A 26,924-nucleotide genomic window follows, 5' to 3' on the forward strand; every position below is an offset into this window, starting at 1 on the left:
GATGAGGCTGCTCTTCTTGCAGTGTGGGGAGGAAGAGAACATTTTACTGGAGCTCAGGAAGTGCTGGGCCCTAGGAGGAGGGGGCTACTGGGACCCGCGGAGCTTGAAGGAAGGTAAGGAGGGGAACGATGGGTGGGAGAATCGCACAGAGAGAAAGGAGCGGAGAGGCAAAGCAGAGTCTCGGGAGAGAGAGAGAAGCTCAGAAAAGTAGCAAGAAGGAGAAGGCGTGGGTGGAAATGGTGGTGAGGAGAACCCTGGGGAGGAAGGGCCCTGGGCTCACTACACTCCCTGCTTCTATTAAATCCAATTAAAGTGTTGAAAATCAGATCACATGTGAAGCTTTTAACATGAATTTTTCATTACAGCGTTGGGTGGGGGTGGGGGCAGGGAGGAGGGGAGGAAGGAAGCAAGCAGCAGGGAAAGCACCAGTCCCCGCCATGTGAGGATGGGAGCCTCCTCCCTCTCCAGGACACACGGGGCCTATGCCTGTTTCCGTGCTGGGGCCCACCAGAAACTCTGGTCTCCTCCCTCAAGTACCTTCTGCTCGTTTTCATTTCCTTTCACCCCAGACAACCCCATTCTATCGGTAGGGCACGTGACAGCGAGGGCCAGAAAGAGGGGGGTGGTCACCAAAGGTCCTTTGCTGGGGTCTCAGAGAGGAAACCCCTGCTGTGTCCCCCACGCCCTGCCTTGGCATTGCCCCTGAGGACGCAGGGTTCCAAAGGCAAAGGAGAAAGGAGTAAGATACAAGCACCCAAGACCACATACTTTAGTGCTATTTGCTTCAGAACTTGGTGTGAGAAAAATAGCTCAGGAACCCTGAGCAGTCAAAAAGGTCCCTTTCGGATCCCGAGAAAACATCACAAGGAAGAGAAAAGGTTTGCTCAGGTGGGAAGGGCAGCTTTCATGGCCAGCGCCTCCTTCCTTCATCAGTGCACCTGCTGTACTTTAGTCAAAAATACTTACGGAACCTCAACTTGATGCCTGGCTCTGTTCTAGCAACTGTGTCTCCAGCCCGGAGCGTGTGCCTTCTGTGGGGTGACACAGACGATAAACAAGCGAGCAAACACACTCTTTGAGGTTCTCCTAGGTGGGGTGTAGTTATCTGGTTTTTGTCCCGGTTATTGCCTCCTTGACTGGAAAACCCGCACCTGGCCAAGCTGTGGCAAAGGGCCCCTTGGTCCCCCATCACTGGGCGGAGCGGGGATGAAAACCCAAACTATGCCTCCTTTCAGCCCCTCCTCCCTCTCTGCCCTTGGGTATCCTGCCCAGTGAAGTTCGTTGTGGGGTAAATAAATTTGGTTAAGTTCAAAAAGCTAGTCAAGAGGGAAAGCATGTTTGGCCACATTGAGCACCGTGTTGATCTTTCCCCGTGGACTTGCCTTTGACCCCTCTCTTGCCTGACCGTGGGAAGGACCAGAGGCATGGCTGGGGTGAGTGGGGGTCCAGGTTGGCAAGGGGGTCCCTCCCCTTGAACTCTTCTCCTTGAATTCCTTTCTCCATGCTCAGCTCCCCTCCTGCCCAGGGGGCCCTCCCCTGAGCCTGGGGTTTAATCTCCGCCAGGCCTCCATACCGCTGGGCCTGCTGGTGTGTGGTCTGTCACACTGATGTGCCTCAGCAGTTGGAAATCCTGAGGAGGGAAGGGGGGGCGGACCTCGAGCATAAAACCCTGGCACTTCTCAAAACAAAACGAATGACTCCGGCTTTTAATCAGGTTAGGGCTGAGGCGGGAGAATCGTGTTTGGTTTTACACAGACAAAGCCTTTCTTAGGTCTCTGCTTTCAGAGGAATCTTCGACTGCCCTTTATGCAAATGGCCATGGCAGCACGGGCAGGAGGTGCTGGGGCTCAGCCAGGCCTGGGGGAAAGACCAGACCCTCTGCGTGCAGGATGGCGACTTGGCCTTTGTCAACCGGACCTCTGCGGTGGACCTTGGTATGGCTTGCCCCCACTCTGGCTCTCAGAGGCCAGAACCACAGCTTTTAGGACTGTGCCTTGCACAGCCTTAAGCTTTGATAGGTGGGCTTCTTCAAAAACGGGCCTGCAAATTTAAGTTTTAAGAATTAATTTCTATGGTAAGACAGTTAAGGGAGCTTGCTATTTATAGAACCTCAACTGTGAAAGAATACATTTGCAAAGCAAAGAATTCTGTCCCATCCCCTGTTCCCCAACAGCTGCCCTGACCAGATTTTCAGCCACCAGGACATCCTCAAATCTATAATGATTCTAAAAGTGATGTAGTATAAATAACTGAAGGCTGGCCCAGGGATGCTAGATTTGGCAAATAAAAATACAGGACAGTTTATTGAATTTGAATTTCAGAGAAACAGTGAATAGATTTTTTTTTTTTTTAAGACTTTATTTCTTTGTTTGACGGAGAGAGACACAGCGAGAGAGGGAACACAAGCAGGGGCAGTGGGAGAGGGAACACAAGCAGGGGGAGTGGGAGAGGTGCACCGAGCAGGGGGCCTCATGCCGGGTTTGATCCCAGGACCCTGGGATCATGACCCGAGCCGAAGGCAGACGCTTAATGACTGAGCCACCCAGGTGCCCCAACAGTGAATAGATTTTTAGCATAAGTACGTCCCATGCCATAAGTCGAGGTTATGCGGTATTTGGGACATACTTACTGAAAAAAATGATCCGTTACTTATCTGACACTCAAATTTTAACAGGGCATCCTGTGCTTTTTCTCTCAGCCCTGCTCTGGCCCTCTTTCGTAAGAGCCCCAGAAGATTCTTTTCTCTCTTGGTTTCTTGGAGTCCTCTTTTTAGTGCCGGGATGCTTTGGGGACTTCGGTCTTCCGGGGCCCTGTCGTTCTTCTATGTTTCTGTCCAGTTAGAATGCCCTGGTGTCTCAGTGTGGGGTTTCTCACCTGCTTTCCCTCACTCAGTCTTACTTCTAGGTGCTGGGTTGTCAGGATACAGGCTCGGGTTCTGAGGACGAAAGCCAATGCCGGTGTTCTCTGCCGTTTAGTAACCCACTGCTATGTGCCAGGCGCTGCCCGCCGCTCCGCCAAGATTCATCCATCTAGTGCTCACAGTGAGACTCTGGGGAAGGCACTGGTTTTGTGTGGCAAAATAGATAAAACAAAAAATTACCATTTTAATCATTTTTAGGTGTACAGCTGGGCATCAAGCATATTCACATTGTGGTATAACCATCACCATAATTTGTTTCCCAAACTCTTTATCTTTCCGAACTAAAACTCCAGAACCAGCAGACACTATCTGCCCATTCCTCTCACCCTCCAGCGCCTGGCAACCAACATTCTGCTTTCCATGTCTCTGAATTTGACCTCTTTAGGTATCTTCTCTGAGTGGAATCTTGTGGTCTCTGCCCTGTGTGTTGGGCTTATTTCACTTAGCCTCATGTCTTCAAGCTTTATCTCTGCGGTAGCACATGTCAGAATCTCCTGCCTTTTCAAGGCTGAATAATATTCCATTACATACATACACCGTGTTTTGTGTATCCGTTCACTGGATGATGGACACTTGGGTTGCTTCCACCTTTTGGCTGTTGTGAGTAAGTCTGCTGTGAACATGGGTGTGCAAATATCTGTTCGATTGTCTGCTTTCCATTCTTTTGGGTACATGCTCAGAAGTGGAATTGCTACATTGTATGGGAATTCTATAACGTTTTTGTTTTTTGCGGATGTGCCAAGTTGTTTTCCATAGCAGCCACACCATGTCACATCCCTCCCAGCAATGCACAAGGCTTCTAATTTCTCCATCTCCTTGCCAACACGTCTTTTTTTTAAATTTTGTTTTATTATATTATGTTAATCACCATACAGTACATCATTAGTTTTTGATGTAGTGATCCCTGATTCATTGTTTGCGTATAACACCCAGTGCTCCATGCAGTACGTGCCCTCCTTAATACCCATCACTGGGCTAACCCATCCCCCCACACCCCCTCCCCTCTAAAACCCAGTCTGTTTTTCAGAGTCCGTCATCTCTCATGGTTCGTCTCCCCCTCCGATTCCCCCCCCTTCATTTTTCCCTTCCTACTATCTTTTTTTTTTTTTAGCCAAACTATGGAAAGAGCTAAGATGTCCATCAACAGATGAATGGATAAAAAAGATGTGATATATATATATATACACACACACACACATACACACACACACAATGGAATATTATGCAGCCCTCAAAAAACCCTAAATCTTGCCATTGGCAACGATGTGGATGGAACTAGAGGGTATTAAGCTAAGCGAAATAAGTCAATCAGAGAAAGACAAGTATCATATGATCTCACTGATATGAGGAATTCTTAATCTCAAGAAACAAACTGAGGGTTGCTGGAGTGGTGGGGGGTGGGAGGTATGGGGTGGCTGGGTGACAGACATTGGGGAGGGTATGTGCTATGGTGAGCGCTGTGAATTGTGCAAGACTGATGAATCACTGATCTGTACCTCTGAAACAAATAATACATTACATGCTTGCCAACACTTCTTTTCTTGTTTTTTTTTTTTGTTTGTTTGTTTCTTAGTAATAGCCATCTAATGGGTGTAAATGAGGAAGGCACTTCTTTAAAAAAAGATTTTATTTATTTATTTATTTGAGAGCGAGGGTGAGAACCAGAGTGGCGGGGAGGAGCATAGAGAGAGGGACAAGCGGACTCTGCACTGAGCGTGGAGCCCAACACCAGACTTGAAAACACGGCCCTGAGATCATGAGCTGAAATCAAGAGTTGGAGGCTTAACCACCCAGGTGCCCCAAGGAAGGCACTTTTAACTACTATTTCACAAATGAGAAAACTGAGGCCCAGAGATTGGAGAGTGAATTGCCCATGGTCAGCCAGCAAGTCAGAGATGGAATGTGAACCAAGGTCTGCCTAACTCCCAAATTGGACCTCTTAACTCTTATGTTAAATTTCTTGTCTCTAACACATGCATCCAAATGCAAGTTTTTCTGTCTTTGCCAGATGTCTAATTGTGCAAGACATCTGGTAAAGGCACAAGTGTAGGAATGCAATATGTCCACGGATACATGTTCTTATTAAAAATACATCTCTCCCATCGGAAAATAGCAATAGCAAATAATCTGCATTTCATCCTACTTAATTTTAAAATAATTTATTCAATTTGGGTCTCCCATGAGTCCTTTACCTCAATGTCCTCTGGTCTTTTATTTTATTTTTTATTTTTATTTTTATTTTTTTAAAGTTTTATTTATTTATTTGAGAGAGAGCATGAGCTGGGGAAGGGGCAGAGGGAGAGGGAGAGGCAGACTCCCCGCGGAGCGGGGAGCCCCATGTAGGGTCCTGGGATCAGGACCTGAGCTGAAGGCAGAAGCTTCACCAGCTGAGCCACCCAGGTGCCCCTCATCTGGCCATTTAAATGGTCGAACTAACAAGTGTGATTGAGCATGGATTTTGACCTTGTGGGGGAGGGTAGAAAAGGCAGAAAATAGAAGCTGTGGGTCCCAACCTCAAGACACCTGTGGTCCCTCTGTGAGAGCTGTGGCTGTCTTAGGGACATTGTCCAGCAGCACAGACACAGGACCACAGGGGGCAGAAAGCTGTCGGGAGGACACAATTCAGAAGGGCTAGGCCAATGGCAGTGGCCCCGCGGACAGTCAGGCGGGTGCTTGCCCGAGGGTGGCCTGCCTCCTTGGCTGCCTGCAAAGCCTGGTATGCCTCCATGCAGTGCCCCCGAGGGAAGGGGGCTGTGCTTGGTGTTGCCCTACCTCTCAGACCCAGATCATGCCTGATTACTGCTTTGTCCAGTGGCCACCATTAACCTTGAACCTAGGTCCCACGGAGACCACCTGGTTCCTACCTCCGGGTCCAGCAGAGCCCTTCGACTATCTCATAGGAACAGTCCCATCTAGTCACCCAGATCTTACAGGCTAGAGGTGAAGAGCATGGGCTGTGGGGTTAGACACACTCAGGTTTGGCAACGACTCTGCCGCTGACGTCTGTTTAACCCCAGGATAGTGCCTTAGCCTCTCCGCACTTAGTTTCCTGATCTGAAAAATGGGAACAATATTAGGGAAATGAAGTGTGTTTTAAAAAGTACTTTGGATATTGTAAATGCTCGATAAATACTAGCCATGAAAATGCATATATGTAGGGCTTGTGGAAAAAAAGCCACTAGATTTATGTTTGTTTCTTCTTGTTGGACAGTTGTGTCGGTGACATCACCATGGCCCACCTCTGTGGGAGGCGGTTGGTGGACGTGCTGGAGAGGAGAGAAGGCCGTCTAAGTGAGGATGCCATCTGAACGGGGAGGCTCACGCCTTGCCGAGTGGTGCTCACTGAGTATTTGTTGGGCTGGGGGTTCCTGATGTGGGGGCCGTGGGAGTGAGGGCCATGGAAGCATTTGGATTGGCATGCAATGAGAGGGGAGAGGGGACTGGATTGGAGCTTTCTTTTTTCTATTTTATTTTATTTTTTAAATTTTATTTATTTATTTGACAGAGAGCACAAGCAGGGGGGAGCGGCAGAGGCAGAGGGAGAAGTAGGCTCCCTGCTGAGCAAGTAGCCCGATGCAGGGCTCAATCCCAGGACCCTGGGATCATGACCTGAGCTGAAGGCAGATGCTTAACTGACTGAGGCACCCAGGGCACCCCTCTTTTTTCTATTTTCAACAACACTTTCCCCTTATCACAGATACAAAGTTCATTGTAGAGAAAAGAGAAAATACAGATAACCAGGGGTCTTTGGACAGAAGTGTGTGATGGGGGCGGGGGTGGGTGGGAATGGTGGCTTATTTTCTGGAAACGCACTGCAGCTTGGGAAAATCAGATGGCAATGTGATCACTGCAAAGCTGTGGGGGAGCAGCAGGGTTGGGGGGAGGGGATTTGAGCCTGCAGGGCCAGGTGTCCGGAGGCACTGTGGGTGGCAGCCCAGGCGTGGGTACCAGGGGGATCTTTGGGTGGTGAGGAGATCTTGCACCCTGTTTATGACAAGCGGGTGAGGTGCATGGGCTGAGGCAGTAGCCCGAGTCACCAAAGCACAAGTCAGCCCTGAGGCTGTAAACAAACCCCCAGTGCAGGGACTGAACATTGGGATGATGAACAGAAGGCCTGGAGTTAGGGGCACTTCAGTTAAGGGAGAGGTGGGAGGGAATCAGAGGGGAAATGAGGTGTGTGGGAATGGAGTAGGCTCAGTAATACCCCCGAAGATGTCCACATCCTGGTCCCCAAGACCTGTGAATATGTTGCTTTATATGGCAAAAGGGACTTTGCAGATATGATTAAATAAATATCTTGAGATAGAGAAACTATTCTGGATTGTCTGGGTGGGCTCCATGCAATCACAAGGGGCCTTAGAAGAGGGAGGGAGGAGGGCCAGATCAGAGAAAGATTGGAAGATGCTATGCTATTGCTGCTCCTGGTAGAGGGTGGGCCACGAGCCAAGCAATGCAGACGGCCTCCAGAAAAAGGCACGGTAGCAGACTCTTCCCTAGAGCCTCCCAAAGGAATGCAGCCCTGACCATACATTGATTTGAGCTCACTGAGATGGCTTTTGGACTTCTGAGCTCTGTAACTGTCAGATGGTAAATTTGGGTTGTGCTTAAGCACTGTGGTAATTTGTTACAGCAGCAATAGGAAACTGGTCCAGGGAGGGAACCAACAGGCGGTGCTTTTGCTAGACCCCTAGCATGTGTGTCTTAGTACAGCCTGGGGTCTGGAGAGCATGCTCGAGCTGGTGCTGCACATGCCTTCACTTGCTGGAAATAGATGCAAGACCCCAGGGCAGGTCTCCTCCTTTCTTTGTACATCAGGCATCCCTGGTTCTTGTGACCTTCCCATGTTGGGGAGAGTCACATCTGCCTCTTTTATGTCTCTCCATGGCTGGTGGTGACCAAGCTGTCCAGGTTGCTAGTACCAACCTTGATGAAGAGGGTAAGTTCTAGGTGCCTGCATTGGTCAAGTCCCCAGAATGCTGCCTGGGAGGTTGCCCACACTGCAGCGAGGTGGCTCACGGATGGGGCATAACTGAGTCCCTTTGGCAGCTAGAGGGAAGGAGCACACTAGCTGAGCTGGTGAAGAACTCCTCCAAGGTGGGAGGCAGAGCTTGGGGGTTGGCCGAATCCTCTGATCTTGGGGCTGTTGCAGGTTCTGAAATGCCTCCAGGACTGAGTGGGCCTCGCCAGGGTCTGAGCCCCAGTGTTCCAGCTCTCCATGGTCCTAACTCAGCCCTGCAGTCGCTCCCTGGGTGCGCACAGCTCCAGGAGGGCTGTGGGTTGGAAAGGCATTGGCCTGCTACTGCCCAGAAGCAGAACTGGCCCCTCTCTCTCTCCCCAGTGACCAGACTCCTCTAAACGAGCAGAGCTTACAGCACAAGAAAGGGCTTGTTGTACTCTTTCTCCCAGGACACCGGTGCCTACTGACCCTTCATTTACATGATTAAAGGGACTCAAGTAGCTTTTCCAAAATAAGGCCATCTGCTGGAGGCAAGTGTCTGTCCCAGCCTGCACCCCAAGGTAAATGGCAAATTATCTTGCTAAAGAAGATGAAAAAGCAACGCATTCTACTACACCCCATGGTTTCATTCATTCCTCCCAGCAATGCTGTGCAGGCCTGGCTACCCATCTTCGGTGGTGGTGGGAATGACCAGAGAGGCCTGGATTGTAATCTTAGCCCTCCATCTCCATGTCCAGGGCTGATCCACTGCTCCAGGATGTTTCTTAAATGAGATCAGACTGTCCATCTGCCACCCCTGGGAGCCCATTCCAACTTTTTGTCAAATGGGTAAAGCATTTCTGATGGTTTGAGACAGCTTCTTATTCTAATGACCTCTAAAGGCATTATTTCTCCTAAACTGTAATCTGCCATCATGAACTAGTCTCCTCGCTGTTTGGCCTGCTTGGATCAGCCTACTTTTCTCGTTCTGTGTAGATAGTACGCAGGTTCTGGTAGAGCAAGAATAGCCCTTCCAGTGAGTTTTGGAGCCATGGCTGCTCTATGTGATGTGGTTTCACCCTGTGTCCTGGTTTCAGTTCGCTCAATGGCAGATTCTGAGACAAGGAATTTTGGTCAAGTAGTTTATTTGGAGATGATCCAAGGAAGCACAGTAAGGGAATGTGGAAGTGCAACAGAGAAGGGAGAAATGCCAACTAATGGTTCATTAATGAGAGGGTCACTGCTGTGGGCAGCTGGAGCTTAATCCTTGGGGGACCCACTGAAAGACTGTGGAACACACCTCAGAATTGTCTTGCTGAGTGTTAAGAAAGGTGAGGAATGTGCCCCCTGATTCTGGTTCTCCATTGGGTGAGGGTTGCTCCTGGGGGTATTACCTTCCAAGGCACTTCTGGCTGCCCTCTGCATAGGATAAGCAGGCACCTGGAGTTAGAGGAAGTCCTCAGGCGGAAAGAAGACGTACCTGAGGTTAGCAGGCTGCACGGAGACTTGTGGCCTGAAAGGATGTGGGTGGGACATGAAAAGCGTCTGCTTCAAGTCATGTCAGCCTGCCACTTCTCCCAAACCCACTAGATCAGTTGTGTTAATACCATCCAGGGACCACAGGACCCAATTTTAGTTGATTTTTAAAAGCACTTGCAACTTTGGTAAAGTATCGATATTTCTTGGCTTTGATGCTTATTCAGATGTCTCCTAAAACACAAAGATAAGATTTATCTATTTTTTTTAGTATAGACTAAAACTCATTCGATCTTGCAATTATGATATGGGTGCACTGGAACCCTTTTATAAATGTAAGATATATTACAAGAGCTTCATAATCCTAGTGTTGCATATGTCTTGAAACATTTATTTTGTCCTCCTAGGAATTATTTACTCATCACTCATCATTTATTCCCAACTATGCTGAAAAAGACTAAAATAAGAAAACTGTAGGATGGCAGAATTACCTAGAAGGATGATGCAGTAATGTCCATAGATCATCAGTTGTTTATCATCCTTCAGTTTTCTTAATTCATTGCCTAAAGTATTATATCATTTTTCAAGAAGAAGTAAAAGAGGCCTGGAGATACCATCTTTGTGATCTGCTTTTAGTTTTATTGCATACAACTGAAAATTCTGAATTTTTAATTTTCTACCTGTAGTGGCAAAGAGAAGTAAATTGATAGAGAAAGAGGTTTCACAGTTATTACATAAATCAGAAGATAAATGCAGAGTCGGTAGCACTCCAGAATATAAGCAAATGAAGATGGTGAAATTATGTAAGAGAAATCTTAAACTATGACTCTTTGAATGATAATATCTTAGTGGATTTTCCGCCAGCTCAATTATCAATGAATTAAGAATATGGTTTTAAAAAAGATTTATTTATTTATTTTAGAAAGAGAGTGTGTCGGGGGGGGCGTTGAGGAGTAGAGGGAGAGGGAGACAGAGCATCTCAAGCAGACTCCCTGCTGAGCATGGAGCGTGATGCAGGGGTTCAATCTTAGGAGACTGAGATCATGATCTGAGCCGAAATCAAGAGTTGGAGGCTTAACTGACTGAGCCACCCAGGTGCCCCCAGAATATGTTTTTAAGGACAAAAAGGAAATATGTTTTTTCATTCAGTTAATCACTCAACAAGATGAACTTCATTTCACAATATTTTATGGGAAGAGCCTGAACCTTCCTATTTTGCTAAAAAGATTGACAATATTCTTTAATATTTTAGGTTTTTTGAGCCCCAAAATTTACTTGAGGTGGTTTGTGAGTAGACAAATGTTGAAGGTAGGTGTATGTGCAAAGAGGAAATAGATGCAGAAATGCAAGTATTAATTAGATTGAAGATTTAAAATTAGGTTTGTAAACCTGGAAATGAAAATGTTTTGCAGTTATTGAACAAAGAAGATGGTTATACTCTCTTCAACAAAATTATGTGTCACCAAAAAAATAAACATAAAAAAATAAATTATGAGCCACCAAATCTTTCAAAAGTATTGTGTTTTGATGATGCAAATGCAAACAGAAGAACCATAAGGCATGATAAGCTAGATCATTTAGAGATACAGTTGAAATCTGGAATCAGTATTTACATGATGAATATGTTCCAAGTTAATGACATTTGATGCGTGGATGTTTTCAGTCAGATTTGTTGTTTATTTCAGGTATGTTACCTTCAAAACTAGGAAAATATGAAATAAAATTTGGGACTTGTTATATTTAAGTTCTTAACATTCCAACAAAGTTGTTTGCAGCTATCTGTGGTAGCCAGCCTCCAAGATGGCTCCCATTGATCCCTGCCTCCTGGTATTCACACCCCTTTGTAGTCCCTTCCCACATTTTACTGGGGTTGATCTGTGTGACCAATAGAATATGGCAGAAGTGATGGTATGTCACTACTGAGATTAGGTTATAAAAGACTGCAGCTTCCATCTTGGGCTCTCATTCTGATCACTTGTTCTGGGGGAAGCCAGGTATCCTGCTGTGAGGACCCATGTGGAGAAGAAAGAACATATCCGGTCAACAGCCAGGGAGGAACTGAAGCTTGCTAACAACGATGAGGGAGAAGCAGGCTTCCCGCAGAGCAGGAAGCCTGATATGGGGCTTGATCCCCGGACCCTGGGATCATGACCTGAGCCGAAGGCAGATGCTTAACTGACTGAGCCACCCCACGCACCCTGAGGATGCCAAAACTTTTGATGTGCATGCAAAATATAAGGGCCACTTTTGATAAAGTTCACCTTTGTGGTTAAGCCTCAGGTCCTCATCTGAATAATGAGACTAATAATGCTGTATAATATATTTGAAAGTTGCTAAGAGAGTAGATCTTAAAAGTTCTTATCACAAAAAAACACTATTTGAGGAGGCAGATGTTAACTTATTGTGGTAATCATTTCACATATATACATATATCAAATCATTGTGTTAATACAATGTTATATGCAAATTATTTCTAAAAAAAAAAAAAGAGTCTGGATGTCTGGCCCTAAGCCTATTAATATTTTTGAGCATGAGGGAGCAGGACAAGCAGAGGTAGAGGAAAGCCACAACTTAACATTCTGAACTCTATTGCACTGTTCATGGTTCTTTTGTTTGGCAACTCCAGGCATCAGAATGATGATAGCCCCTACTGCTAGTTGTCTCCCAGGATTTTATTCTTCTTGGTAACATAAATCCTGATTTTTAGCTGCACGCCTGTGGCCACCTCAAATTAAGATGAAATTTTTTCAGTCTTTTTTTGTAGCTAGTTGTGGTCATATGGGTAAAATGAAATGTGACTTCTAGGAGATGTCTTTAGAGAGAGAGGCATGCTCCTTTTTGACCCTTTTCCCTCCTTGCTGACAAGAAAACAGTTGTGATGTCTAGAACTTGGGCAGCCATCTTGGGCTTCGAGGTAGAAGCTGCTTACTAAGAATGACACAGTACGGATGCCTGAGTGGCTCAGTCGGTTAAGCGTCTGACTCTTGGTTTCAGCTCAGGTCATCTCAGGTTTGTGGGATTGAGCTCCCAGGTTCATGGGATTGAGCCCCCTGTTGGGCCCTGCACTCAGCGGGGAGTCTGCTTCTCTCCCTCTCCCTTTGCCCCTCCCCCTGCTTGCATGCTCTCTCTAAAATAAATAAATAAATCTTAAAAAAAAAAAAACGATGACAGAGTGATACTAAAAGAGGCCTGGGTTAGAGGGAGCTACCCTTGACTTTGAAGGGAGTTTGTGTACAAAAGAGAGAAATAAGCTTCTAAATTGTTTAAGTCACTCAAATTATTTTTGACAAGCATATTTTTTCAGCTTCATTGAGGTAAAATTGACAGATAAAATTGTAAGATAGTTGAAGGGCACATTATAATTTGATATATGTATACATTATGAAAGGTTTTTCCCATTGAGTCAATTAACATATCCATCACTTCACATAGTTTCCTTTTTTTTTTTTTAAACCCAAGATTCTTGGTGTCTCAGGTTTCTGAGTGCAGTAATATATTTGAAAAGAATCCAGGACCTTGGACACTACTCAACTTTTTTCTGTTGGTAGCTGTTGTCACAAGTGAAGCAAACATAAATCATGGTATATTTATATTATAGAAGGACTTTTCTCCAAAGCATCATTCAAGATCTACCTTCTTTACGAGGCCTTCCCTGGTCATTAGGTCTGTAGTGGATCCCTGCTCTCTGAGTACCCAAAACACATTGCTTTTAAATATGGTCTCCAAGAATCTGTCTGCTTTGTGTCTTAAATTAGATTGTAATCTCTCAGAGGGCAGGGTGTGTACCCAAAGATTCCTCATAATAGTGAGCATTGTGCCGGGCACAGAAGGAGATGAACCAAAGTGCTTCTTAAAATAAAAGGAAAGGTTCTATTTGGAATATGAGACAAGGCAAGACTCCTCGGGATTATACAGAAACACAGATATTCTTGAAATGGTCATTTTGAGCTAATACTAAATATTTGAGGCCTTCAGGCCTCAATATGGGATATAAAGTATTACTTTTCTTCTACTGAAATATCCCCTTGCAAATAGAAGTCCCACAGGACAAGGAGTATGGCTGGAACTGGACAGACCAGATGCCAGAATAGCTAGATTTATTTTTGGACCATAAGCCTGGCCTCCAGGGAAAGACAGAACTTGTCAATTTCACTTTTTGCTTGGATCAGAAGATCGAGCCTGGCAGAGAGACGCTGTTTGGGCCTAGTAGTTCTCTGGAATTTCTAACCTTCTCTGGGGTTGGGAGGGATCGGGAGAAGAAAATGCATCATTTGAACGACAGCCATGGTTACGACAGGCCCTGCATGCCAACCAGAGGGAAAGAAAATACTTGCTGAGCAAAGTAACTGGAAAGCAGTTGCTCGTATTTTAAACTAAGCTACGTGGTCGAAATCCAGAAAATGTAGACTTTTGGACCAGCGACCGGTTGGAAATAGGCTTTCTGGCTGGAAAGCAGCATGCGGTGTTATGGATGGAAAGGACGGTTGCGATGCCTTTTCCCTGGGTACATTGAGCTGCCAGATACTGGGGGGCCATTGCAAGCATATTTACTTACTCCAGCAGATTTCTCAATAATTCCAGCAACAGAAGGAAGCTGACCAGCTTGACGATGCGCACGTGGCCAGGTGGTGGAGTCAGGACAGACCTGTCAGGCTGCTGAGCCCGATGATAACATTTCCATCCTGCCGATCCCTGGTGGGTGAACACACATGGCACACGGAAATTAATATAAGCGCCGCATGAGGCGCAGTAGTACTGGACCAGTGTCACAAGTCCAGCTGGGCGAATTCCCAGCATGCCGGATCCTAGGAGCAGTTTCCATGCTCTTCCCTGCAGCTCAGTGAAGCTCCCAAGTCTCAGATCTTTTGCAGGTCACTGCAGAGATCACCCACACAGCACACAGGGAGCATCTAACTCTAAGGCATTTGAGACTGGACACTGTAGTCATCACACGACAGAGGCAGAATTAGAATCTGAAAACCTGGCCTTGAATCTGGGATGTCATTTACCAGCCAAATGAGGCAAGGAAGTCACAATCTCATGGAATATCCATTTACTTACCTGTAAAGTTGGATCTATCTCTCTACTTCTCAGGATCATTCTGAGGATAAAATGAGATGAGGCATTTGCCTTGCCCTCTTCTTATGCCAGAGGTGATATTTCCAGCTTAACCGTCTCCTTTAATCCTGAGCACTCAGGAAGTGGGGACTATTTTTATCCCCATTTTACAGAGGGAAAGACTGGACCCCGACAAGCAAAGTGACTTGTGCACGGTTATGCCACTAGGTGGCAGACCCAGGATTTGAACCCATCCTGTCTAGCTCCAGAAAGCAGTCTGACCACTGTGTTACCTCTCGGCAGAGGAAGAGAGGCAGTTCCCTTAGAGATGTTCTTCGTTCTTGTTTGGAGAACCACAAGTACTTTGTTATTGTTCCAGCATCCAGTCTGGGCTATCTTATCGGAGGGCACCGGGGAGAGTTTAAGTCTATTAAGTAGGGAGCAGTACATTCAGGTTTGCTCTTTAGAAGGATGTAGGGTTGAGGCTGGATGGGGCAGGCAAGGGGTGTGGGCAAAGCTGAATGCAGGAGTTGGGTGGGAAGCATGTTCACACAGTCCAGAAGAGAAGGCATAAGGGAACGGAGCTAACCTTTGATAGGACCCCTCAGGCACAGACAGGGGGGAGGAATTAAGCACTGGTGGTGCTCCTTCCAGTCTGGTTGGAGAAAGAATTCCCTCCTCGTGAAGTGAGTGGTCCGTACCAATGGAAGTAAACACTAAGGGTTGTACTCCACATAAAAAGAGAAACCATGGTTTTCTCGGGTTGAATGCAGTAGATCATCTTGCTCTGGCCCAGGAGCTGGTGTGATGCAGCTGTGACCATTCCCAAGCTGGCCCTTTGGAGACCGTCCTGGGCAGAGCCCTCCTACATCCGGCTGGACCTTTTGTTGCGCTATCATCTCCAAGTGGGTTGGGCACCCAGGGGAGGTCCCCTCTCCCCAATCTGACCCAGCTGTGGGGTCTTTGCACCCACAGACTAGCCCTCCCCATCAACACTTTTCTTCCACTCCCCCAATAGGAGACCAGGGCCCCTCTGACCTCCTCTCCCAGAATTCCTAGGCCACAGAGTGGCTGCCCCTTGGCCCTCCAGTCCAAGGCAGGGAGCCGGGATGCCTGGGTCCCAATCCTGGATCCACTGCAGGGTTCCAGGTGAGCATTACCCCATACCCACAGGGGCCCTCCCCAGCCGGCAGATGCCTAGCACGTGCTTCACCTTATCTCCTCCGCACTTCTCCTGGAGGAAATGCTGTAGGACTTGGGTTGTCCCCCTCTGGAAGCTTCTTTGAAAGAAGTGAATGCATCCACTCCTCACTCCCAACGCCAGTCACAGCCTGCCCTGTGCAGGTCACTTTCTCAGTTGTTTTTGGTGTCGATGCGGCGGCAAAGCAGATTTCTTAACTCCTTTGAGTCTAGTATCCTCTTCAGAAAAATGGGGCTACAAGTATTTTTCCTGCTTATTTTGCTGGACTGTTGGGACAACTCGAGGACTTATGTTGAAAATTACACATGCTTAGGGCATGATCTTCAGCCCGGTGGGCATTCCGGGAGTTAGGGCTGCTGGAGCTCTTCGAGGCTTCCTCAGACAGAAGGGCCGAGAGAAAGTTCCTCTTCCAGTCTCTCCGGGAGCCCACTCAGGCTGAGCAAGCGGGTGTAGCTTCTCAGTGGGCTTGATCGCGAGCCGCCCCTCCGTCAGCTCTCCGATTGGCTTTCACCTGCCAGAGGGTCTGCTGCTACGGGCCCCTCGGCCCGTCAATCAGGGCCGCCCGGCTCCGCCCCGCCCCTCCTGGGGGTTTATAACGGGAATTCCCATGGCCCGGGCTCTGGCGTCCAACCTGCTGCCGCCGCTGCCCGGCCGAGTCGAGCCGAGCGAGCGAGCGCCGCGCGCAGAGCACACGCTCGCGCTCCAGCTCCCCTCCCTGGCCGTTCATGACCGAGCGCTCTGAGCTCAGCCCCGCCACCCCCGCCGCCCCGCCGCCCGCCGCCGCGAGGGCCCCCCGAGGGAAGGAAGGCAGGCGCGGCCGTGCGTCCCGCGGAATCCGCGCCCCCCGGCCCGCAACCGGCTGCCCGGCCCGGCTGGCACCATGCTGCCCGCGCGCTGCGCCCGCCTGCTCACGCCCCACTTGCTGCTCGTGTTGGTGCAGCTGTCCCTAGCTCACGGCCACCGCACCACGGGCCCCAGGGTAAGTGCGCCCCCGGCCGCGCGCCCACCTGCGGAGGGAGACTGAGGTCGCCTGCCCACATCCCTCGGGGCAGGGGGAGGGGGAAGGGAGGTGTCAGACCTCGGGGCTCCCCCCCACCCCCCCGCATCTACCACCCGGTCCCCGCGGGCTTCTGGGCGAATAACAATTTCTCCCGTTCTACCCCCACCCTCATCCTTTCTTGCAGCGCCGACTCTGCCTCCCGCCTCTTCCCCACCCCCCATCCCGAGCTGTCACTGTTGGGTTTTCTTTCCCCGTCTCTTCTCCCAGCTATTTTGCTCCAAGCGGGTGCCTCCAGCGTCCGCAAAAGGCTCGCTCTCCGCTCGGCTCGCTCTCCGCTCGAGTGGGCTGCTCTGTAGTCTCACACTGCGCCCGGTCCGGGTCCCGGAGCGCCGGGCGTTCTTGGCAGGCGGCGGGGTGTGGGGAGGGGCAGCTCTGCCTCCAGAGTTTTAGGTTACCCGAGAGCCACACAAGGACCTTGTGTTGTTGTTGTTTTAAAAAGCGATCGCTGCTCGTAAAACCCACAGCAGATAATTTTAATGATCTCTCCTGCTGGGCACAGCCCTGGAGGAGCGGTGGAGGTGGGGGGCTGTGGAGAGGAGCTGCGCAGCGTTCAAGAGTCTCTTCCCCCTGACTTCGGGGCTGGGGGGTTGAACTACTTGTTGAACCTTGGTCTGATTGGAGTTTCTGAACGATATGAAACGTGCCAATTGTGTGCACAGGACAGGCTGTCCACAGCATTGTAAAAATCTCCTGGAACTGAAGGCATTGTCCTCATCTCTGCTCTAGATGATTGCTCTTCCCATCCCAATTGGTCTAAATGAAGGATTCCGCTGCCTTAAAAAAATGTGCTATTAAACCACCTGGTGGCTCATTTGACCAAACTTAATCCAGAGGATCTCTGGCCAAGAATCAGCTTATGTCAGGGCAGTCTCTCCGGATAGCTGCTTGCCTCAACTGGCAGCCTGAGAGTCCGTGTGCTGCAGCTGGAATCTTTGTGAAAACAAGGTTGGCTCCTTAAGCCCCGGGGGCTTTCCTGGATATCTCCGGGCCTACCCCCCTTACCACCTGTTCAGGCTGCAGGTTCTTTATTCGCAGCTCCTGCTATATGAGACTCCTCTATAGCTGTCCTGTGTGGAGGAAAAGCCTTGCAAAGGTTGGCCAGCCTTCATGACTGCCCAGATGCTGGCTGCTGACGTGGGAGCCCAGCTATCACTGTGAGATCAGATTTGCAGCCACTTAGGAAAGAAAAGTGTTTGTCCCCATGTTGTGCCGGCCCTCGCTTTTATGACCAGATGTGCCACAGCAGCAGTTAAGGTGCCGCAGATTAGATCCAGGGCGTGTCGTAAATCCTCGACAGCAGGCGTTCCCAAAGCTGAGGCAAGTGTGGGCTCCGGGAGGGACTTTTATGGATGCAGATGAGGATGCCTTTTAAATGAAGCTGCTTGGTTTGATATTAGGACTCGCAGCTCTTAAACTCCGAGGTCAGGAGAGCCACAGCGTTCCCTCCAATAATTAGGAACAGTCAAGACAGAGATGCAGACCAGAGCACCCCGACTGAAATCTGGATGCCCGCCCACACGAGAGGCCTGGAGACAAATGGTGGGGGGCTCGTTTGCTGCTGGGCATGTCTAGCATCTCAAGCCATATGGCTTTCCTTCTCTGCCTCCTGAAATTGGAGGAAGCAACTTTTAGGGGAAAGCTAGGGGTTTCAGGGAAAAATAGGGACATTGGTTAGGTTTCCCTCCAGCTTATTTAGTTTAATCATTTGATAGACGTGATGAAATAAAACAGGAACTGTAAATAGGCTTGTGTGGAAAGCAGCTGCATTCTCTCTCTCTCTTTCTTACACACACACGCACACACACACACGTTTAAAAAGTACCCAGGGAAAGCTGTTGTCTTGAGCGTGTGGTTACTTGGGTGCCTTTATAGGCGACAAGAAGAGCTGCCTTTCAGGAACCCAGGGGCTGGGCAATTTCCACGATCGCTTATGCTTAGAAGAACAAGGAGGAGGGTCTTTTTAGTGCCATTTTGCAAGTGAGACTCAGGGAAACTAACTGGCTTGCTTGAAACACTCATGGTGCATATGTAGCTGTGGGAGCCAAATCCCAGTTTATATGGATTTACAGGTGGTGTGCTCTCCCTGCTCCCAAGTAGCTGCAGGGTGTGCTCATCCCACCAGCTGTGCCGTTCCTCGATGAGACAGTACTGATCCCGGATGCATCAGGGGAGGCTGTAAGAAAGCGTGGATACTATTTTTTTGGTGTCTGAATCGCTAAAGGGTGATGTCTTTGAGTTTCAGCCTATCCCCAAAGACTCCAGTGCTCCTCTGTGGCTTCTTGGTGGCCTGAGGTGTGTGGCTCTGGTTGCCAGTGGCAGTGTCAGAGGAGGAGCAGAAACATCTGGTTTGTCGCAAGATTCCCTTGGGCACCCCTGGGTCTCTTCTGTTAATCTTCTGAGTGACAGAGGCTTAAGGATTGGCATCTTTTCCAGCTGACTTTCTAGGAAACCGAGAGCATGCCCTTTTGGTTTAACTTTATCTGGCTCACTAATTGAGCTCCCCCGAGGCCTAGACCCCAATCCTCGCTCCCTTATTTGCTTCCTGCCTTCATAAAATTCCTGACATCTGTTTGACTCTGGAAACCAACAGCTATCAAGTATCAGATTGGAGGCTATTATGTAGGAAGCACCTGATTTTTTGGTCTCCGAGTTCTGAGCAGCCACTTGGCTACCTGGGACGCGGTCAGGATCCTTTTAATTACTGAGGAGGCAGCCATTTCTTTAATCCTGTACAATTTACTGAAAATGTTTCAGGGGAGGGTGGGGTGGGGGAGGTGCTCTCCCAGGCTGATGGAGTCTGGCTGATGGTCAGGCCAAGTCAACTGCCTGTCTTTGTCTAATCCTCTGTCTGCCCTGGAAGCCCAGGAGCTGGGTGACGGCGGGAATGGGGCCCATCTTCTTTACTGGTGCATCCCCAGAGCTCAGCACAGGGCCAGGTGCCTGGTGGGGATGGACTTTGTTGTTGTTTGCAGAAAAAATAAATTAATGCAGACAATGCATTCTATGGGTTCCACTTTCTTAGTGCTTTAGCACGACTTGAGGCCGGAAATAGATTTAAGAAGTTTGAAAATAGGAGAAAATGGGAAGGTCAAGAAGTTTGAGTAAGCAATTTGGTTTCTTTTATGTCTATTCTTTATTGGTTCTTTCTCCTCTCGCTGGCTTGCTTTGCCCTTCAAAACCCAGCTCCTGCACCACTCCCCAGGAACTTTCCTGCAAAACACCCTTTTGGGGAGAATTGATTACTCTCACCTTCGACCAACTCCTGTATCTGGTTTACTTACCTTCTAACTTTTGCTGATCTTTCTATAATGAGCGTCTCGAGATCAGGCCAGCATCTCCACCTTCTCAGCACTAACTTGACCCCTTGGACATCACGCACAACCCTGTCTTGTGAAATGAACAAAGTCACACCCCCTTGAGGGCAGAATAGAGGTCTTATTTGTCAGTGTGCTGGGTCACACTGCAAAGCGTTCTGTAAATGTTTACTGAAATGGATCAGACTCTGCAGTGATGTCCAAGCTAGACCCCTTGCTCCCATTTAAACCTGAAATTGGTTACTTCACAAATAATGTTCCCTCCATTTATAGGCTTTTGTTCTTTGTTTAAAAATTAGTATGTGTGGTGGTTGTAGGAGGTTTGGGGGAGGAGAGACAGAGCAAGCAAACTGGGATGGGGAACAGGTGTGAAACAGCTTCTAGACAGTAGCCTTCCTTTTGACTAGTCTGCCTCAGTGTCTGGGCTGGGGTGGGTCCTTGAGTCTGTGTAGACACCCTTCTTATTACCTGTGTGCCTGACAAGACCCTTCTTTTCCCCCCGGGGGATTTATCTGAAATGCCACTCAGGTGTTAGGCAAAAAACTTGGTTTAAACATTTTGATAGAACTGACATGTGAAATTTAAAGGCACGAAATTGAGAAGGACAGGAAGAGGAAATAATCATCTTAGAAACTGTAGGAAATGCTATCAAATGGAAAACACTTTGATATTTTCTCAATATCTCCCAAAGTTGAAATTCACATTTCTTATGGCCCAGCAGTTCCGGTCCTAAGTACATATGCCCAAGAGAAACTCATGTCCGGAAGGAGACTGGCGCAACCATGTTTCTAATACTCTAAGCCTGGAAAAAGCCCAAATGCCCACTAGTTGGAAGGCAGATTAGTTGATGTATTCACATAGTAGAGGATTATAAGCAGGCAAAGCAAATGAGCAACAGTGACATGCAAAAAATATGGATGAATCTTGGTAATATGATATTAAGTAAAAGAAATACACCAAAAGATGGAACATGTCATCTTATAAACTTAAAAAGAGATAAAATTAAAAGAAAATATCTTCTAGGAATACATGCAGCTACAATAACGCTCTATGAAAAGAAAAGCAAGGTAATGCTGGACACAGGATTTAGGGTGAAGTTATGGGGGAGCAGACGGGTGGAACCACATGGTGGGGTAAACCATATGGTTAGTGTAAGTTAGTGTCAATACTTTACCTTTTGGGGGAGGGAAGGATGGGTTAGAAGGTATTTGTCCATTAGTAAAGATTAGTGGTTGATTAAATGAAAAATGAAAGTGGGCCCTGCATAGACCAATGTTGAGTGTCATGAACCAAAGTTTCTGATTAATTCAATTCTTGGCACCACGTGGTCAAACAAAAGTTGCTAGAGCCGGGACTCCTGTCTTGCCTCCTTCTGCTCCCCATCTTCCAGATGTGCATGTGACCCTACCTAAAATACCACGTTGGGGAGTGATTATTGGCTTTTGTTTCAATTCTTGGCCGGCTAGACCCAGAGCAGGCCCAGGCCCTGGCATTAAATATCTACATCGGCTGGCCAAAGGGCTCATTTGTAAGGCTGAGTCGGCAGTGCACAGTCTTCCCTCTCCCTTGCTCAGGGGGATCAACCCTGTACATCTGAGTCCCCAGCCCTGCAGAGTAGAAAAGTTCATCAGCTGAAGCTTGGGTCAGAAGCCTTACTTGCCGGTTCAGGGGGTGGGGGAGGGGGAAGGGAGTGTTTCTGGTTTGCTGCCGGTCTTCATTCTGGCCTCCTCCCTCACTCCCCTGGCAGGGCCTGGGGGAAGGGAGCATGGCCTTACTTAGCAGGTACAGGGCACCCTTTCTCTCCCGACCACATAGAGACCTATTGTTTAAGCAGCCAAGTTCCTGGCATTGCTGGCGGTTTGGGGGGGGGGGGATGTCCATGAGGAGGGCCCCTCCTTCCTCGTTTGTCACTGCAGAGCTGTTTGGGAGAGGACAAGGGTTGAGTTGCGGGGGAGAAATCGATCGGAGCTGTTTGCGAGGCTTGCCAAACAGGGTTAGCATTGTACATATGTGCTCTGCACGCATCTAGAGTCACCAAGGGGATAAGAGAATTGGATCTCCAAGAACATTCCCAACAACCCCATAAAGACCCCAAAGCAACATGGGTCATTATAGCAATTAATTGGATTTCCCTCTGCATCTGACATCATTCTAAACTCAATTGCTAGATCACAAAATAATCTTACCTTTGGCAGAAATCTAAGCTTGTTAGGTGTGGAGCCCTGTGTACTTCCCAGACATTGATTTCAGCCTCCTCTTTTTGGAGCCAGGGTGGGGCAGCCTCTGCTGAGCAGGGGGAAAGGCTGCTCAGTAAAGCTGGAGCTTCAGGACAGGCCTCCCCCCGACCCCTCACCCGGGGAGGACAGTACTGACTGAGGTTCCAGGAGACAATGCGGTGGATGCTTTGAAACCTGACAAATAACTCTGCAAATGTGAGGCTCTGCCCTTTCTCTTTAAAAACCATTTCACAGGGCAGCATGGATCTATCTGACTCAGATAAGGGCTGAATGTTCTTCTTCTTTTTTTCTTTAAAGTATTGACAGTGGGGAAAAACTGTACCTACTTCCCAGAATAGTTCATTTTTAGGACTAGTGCTGGGAGTTTTAAGTATTTTTGGTGGAGTTTATTGTGTATGTGTTCTTGGAGAACTCTGCAAGCTGGGGAGAGGACATAAAAGTAGATCATAAGTACGAGGGTGAAGTGGAGAGTGTTGTGAGAGCCGACAGACTGCTCCTTGCTCCCTCGGGTGCACAGAGCCGCTGACCAGCTTGAACACAGTGACTTCCCTTTTGTCTGCAGTGTTGTCCGCTGGACCTTTTTGCAGGGATGGTAATGTTCTATATAGGCACCGTCCAATATTAGACACATGTGGCTGTTGAAGCTTTAAGTGTGGTTAGCACAACTGAGGAACTGAATTTTCAGTTTATTTGATTTCAGTTAATTTAAATGTTAATGTTAATAGCCACATATGGCTAGTGGCTATCACACTGGAGAGTATGGGTCTCTAGCCATTGCGCCCAGCCCTACCTCCTGCCAATACCACCACGTGCCCCCGATTGTGGCCGTACTGAACCACATCGCATTTCCTAACCTCTCTTTTCCTTCCCATCTCTGTCCGTCAGCATTCTGCCCATCATTTGAATGGCTCCACACAGTCCTTCCAGGCTGCCCCCAAGCAGAGTTCTGTCTGCACCCTGTGCTTTGCTTACCCCGGTATCCAGTGTGTGTCCCCATCTGCCCAGCGTCACAGCCGACCATATGCAGGAAGGTGCTGGGGCAGCCTCAGCACAGACTTTGGAGGGAGACAGAGCCAAGTTTGACTCTGGCTCTGCTACTGTGGTCCTGGGCTAGTAATGTAACTTCATGGGCCCTCGGTTCCCTGATTTGTCCAATGGAGGTCATAGCATCTATGTCCAGGGTGGCGGGGAGGCTGCAAGTGGGATGTCTTAGCTTCCTATTCCTGCTATAACAAATACCACAAACATTGGCTCAAATAACATTCATTTCTGGAGATCGGAAGTTTGACAGGGGTCTCAGTGGGCTAAAAAATCAACAGAGCTGAGTTCCCTTCTGGAGGCTGAAGGGGAGAATCCATTTTATTGCCTTTTCCAGCTTCTAGAAACTGCCTGTATTCCCTGGTTGGCAGTCCCGTTCCACCTTCAAATCCAGCAATAGCTGGTCAAGGATTTTTCATGCTGCCATCTCTCTGGTTCCGACTTTCCTGCTTTCCTCCCCCTCCCCGCCTCACTTAAGGACTCTTGCGATTGATTACGTTGGGCCCTCTGGAGAGTCCAGATGTTCTCCTTATCTTATGGTTAGCTGATTAGCAATCTTGATTCCTCCTTGCCATGTAACACAGCATTATTAGGATTAGGATATGGGCATCTTTGGGGGGGACCGTTGTTCTGCTTACCACACTCATTAAGGGTTGAATATAGTGCCTAGCTCATAGAAGGTGATTGATAAACAGGGCCATTATAATGACCTACATCTCTTATTTTCTTTCCTTTCAGAATGGTGGAGTCTCTTAATGGTGGAATTATTTAATTTTCTTTATAGACTCTATCCTGCCCAAGAACAGGTGCTTTAGTAAATGTTCATTGAACAATAGAATTTTCGATAAATGTAGATTCTTTCCTTATAAAGATATATTGAACAGTAAAAAAAAAGTAAACTGCAAATCAGAATATATGATCCTGTCTGAGCAAAATAAAAAAAGTTGGTTTATGTATAGAAAAATTGGGTGGATTATAAGTCATGTGGTTAATGGTTAATTATCATGGGGATGTTCCGCTTCTATGAGATGTGTTTTAGTATTTATTAAACTAATTTTGTTTACGATGAGCTTTTTTAATCTTGGAGGACAATAATAAAGATTAAAACATGAATGATTTAAAAAAAGTCCCAAACCTGTCTCAATCCAGCCTGAATACCCCTGGATTCAGTCTACATCTGACAGTCAGCCTCTGCTCATGTTAGGCTGATTTTTAGGTTTAGTCACCATTAGTACCAGGCCTCCTACTCATTTTCAGCATGCTTTGAACTCAATTTGCGTAAACTTTTTTTTTTTTAAAGATTTTATTTATTTATCTGACAGAGAGAGAGAGCACAGCAGGCACAGGGAGAGGGAGAAGCAGGCTCCCCATGGAGCAGGGAGCCTGATGCAGGGACCCTGGGATCATGACCTGAGCGGAAGGCAGCCGCTCAACCGACTGAGCCACGCCGGTGCCCCAAACTCAGTTTGCTTTAAAGGAGAATTTCCAATTAACCTTAACAGAACATAAGTGTAAAAATGCACTTATTGCTGCTGGTGGGAATATAAATTAGCATGATCACTTTGTAGAATTGACCTTTTACTTTCACTCTGGTGTATGTCCTAGAGAAACATGCTTAAATATGTGTCAAGACACATGTTTAAGGATGTTCATAACAGCATTGTTTGGTAGCAATAACAACGTTGGAAACCAGCTAAATGCCCATCAGCAGGAGACTAGAAATATGAATTATGGTATATACAAAAAGTGGGATACTACACAGCACCAAAAGTAGCTAATCTAAAGCTATAACCATTATTATGGATCAATTTCATAGTCAAAATGTTGAGTGAAAAAAGGCAAAACATACAAGAATACATACATTATGCTATTTATATAAAGGTTGAAAGCATGCAAAAGCAATTGATTGTTTAGCAGTGCATACATATGTAAAGAATGCATGAGAAAATTAAGGGCAATGATAACTCGGAAGCTCAGGTTAGTGGTTACTTAGGTGTGAGGGCAGGAGAGTGAGTGACACACTGGAGGGGACATGGAAGGCTTGCATTGAATCAGTAATGTTTTATGTTTTTAAAGCGGGAGGTAAGTACATGCATTTTTAAATTCCATTTTGTATGCATTACATAATAGTTCATAAAGTTTTCCAGAAAAGATAAAAATGCATTTGGATACATCACAACAAAGTTTTAAGAGCAAGCAATAAAAGTGATGCTTCTTTGAGGGGTCCTCTGCTCCGTGCTGCTGATCACACTTTTCCTTTCCCCAGAAGAACATGTTCAGGGACATTCAGCCAAACATATGGCCCCCCTTGCCTCCTTGCATTGCTGGCCACCTCCCTCCTGCCCTCCTGAGGCCCCTGAGGCCCTGAGGCCACGCCTCCCCCCAGCCCAGGCCCAGGTGTTCCCAGGTCTGCCTGACAGTGCTGGTGTTCCTCTCTGCCCTCCTGAGCCTCTGCTCTCCTCACTGTACTTGTTCTCGCTGCATGATTGGGAATGAGCTTGATCATTTTCTCAAATTTACTGATCATTATTGATAAATTTATTTGATCAATTTATTGATCATTATTTATAAATCACTACTGATTTATTTGCCATAGTTGGCAAATAAGAAGACTAATACAGGATTGCCTAAATTGTAAATTACATACATTTGAAGGATATAATTGAATAATATAATGTAAAAGAATATAAATTACAGAAATTTGAATTCAGATAAATAACAATGTCTTAGTGTAAGTATGGCCTAAATAAAAACTTATTTGTTGTTTATCTAAAATTATTTGTTATTCATCTGAAATTCAGATTTAACTGGGTATCTTGTATTATATCTGGCAATCCTACATTAGCTCTTTTTCTTTTAGGAATCATCTGTTCAGGTTTTTTGCTAATTTTTAAAATAAGTGTGGCAATTTTTTTTCTCTGCCTCACTGGCTGACTTGGAAGAGTTTTTCTTTCTTTGTTTGTTTTAATACTAAGGATATTAATCTGTTTTTTTGTCATGTCTGGCAGATGCCTTTCATTATAAAAAGACAATGGTTTCAATCTACTAAATTTTATATCTGTATGTAGTTAATGTGTCATTATGGTTTCTATCTTCGGTATCAGGGTGAGAAAGTTCTCCTCCCCCTGCTAAGATTGTAGAAATTAAGGTGAATAAGTTTCTAAAGTTTTACAAGCAGCAGAAGAAACATCACATTTAATATTAAATGGCCATCCATTTAATGTTTGATAGGAGTTTATATAGTATTTTCTGTAAACTAAGCATCTTAATGTAACCCTATGGAAAGAGCGCTTGTCCTGTACTTCAGAAATTCCCAATAATATTTGGAAAGAAGATGTGTCAACTGAAAATATTCCATCAAAGGTAATTACTTGGAGAAATTTATATAAAAAGTGTTACTTTGGGTAAGTAAGCAGGCTATCGTGGAAAAGACACTAGGACTTTGGCAAAGAATTTAGACTCTCCTTCATCTTTGAGTCTGTTCCAGTCATTTAAAAAACTTTTCCTGATTATGAAAACTTCCAAATACACACGAAGAAGGAGAGCGTGGTGTAACGAATTCCCACGGAACCCTCTCACAGCTTCAATAATGAACAACTCCTGGCCAATCTGGTTTCTTTCACCCACCCCCCAGGTCCCTGTTCAGATTATTTTGCAAGTCCAGACATTATATTTTATCATCTG

General features: G+C 46.9%; 1 protein-coding gene and 1 long non-coding RNA gene across 4 annotated transcripts in view; one reads left to right on the forward strand and one right to left on the reverse strand.

Annotated features, from left to right (window-relative positions):
* Window positions 1-2,391: 2,391 nt before the first annotated feature.
* On the reverse strand, window positions 2,392-16,066 carry LOC141373273 (uncharacterized). Its single transcript, XR_012379059.1, has 3 exons — window positions 15,604-16,066; window positions 13,888-14,024; window positions 2,392-3,061 (listed from the first exon to the last, which is right to left on the reverse strand). It is a non-coding gene; the product is annotated as an uncharacterized lncRNA (long non-coding RNA).
* Window positions 16,067-16,232: 166 nt separating this feature from the next.
* SMOC1 (SPARC related modular calcium binding 1) overlaps window positions 16,233-26,924 on the forward strand; it is a 150,150-nt gene continuing 139,458 nt past the window's right edge. For all 3 annotated transcript variants that reach the window (XM_073895427.1, XM_073895428.1, XM_025870476.2), the window contains exon 1: window positions 16,233-16,570. In XM_073895427.1, the coding sequence (XP_073751528.1) occupies window positions 16,472-16,570 (99 nt within the window). In that variant the 5' untranslated portion in view covers window positions 16,233-16,471. The remainder of the gene's footprint in view (window positions 16,571-26,924) is intronic.

This window comes from Callorhinus ursinus, unplaced genomic scaffold (assembly GCF_003265705.2).
Source record: "Callorhinus ursinus isolate GAN/ISIS: 27379988/994484 unplaced genomic scaffold, GSC_fseal_2.0 scaffold8, whole genome shotgun sequence".
NCBI lineage: Eukaryota > Metazoa > Chordata > Mammalia > Carnivora > Otariidae > Callorhinus > Callorhinus ursinus.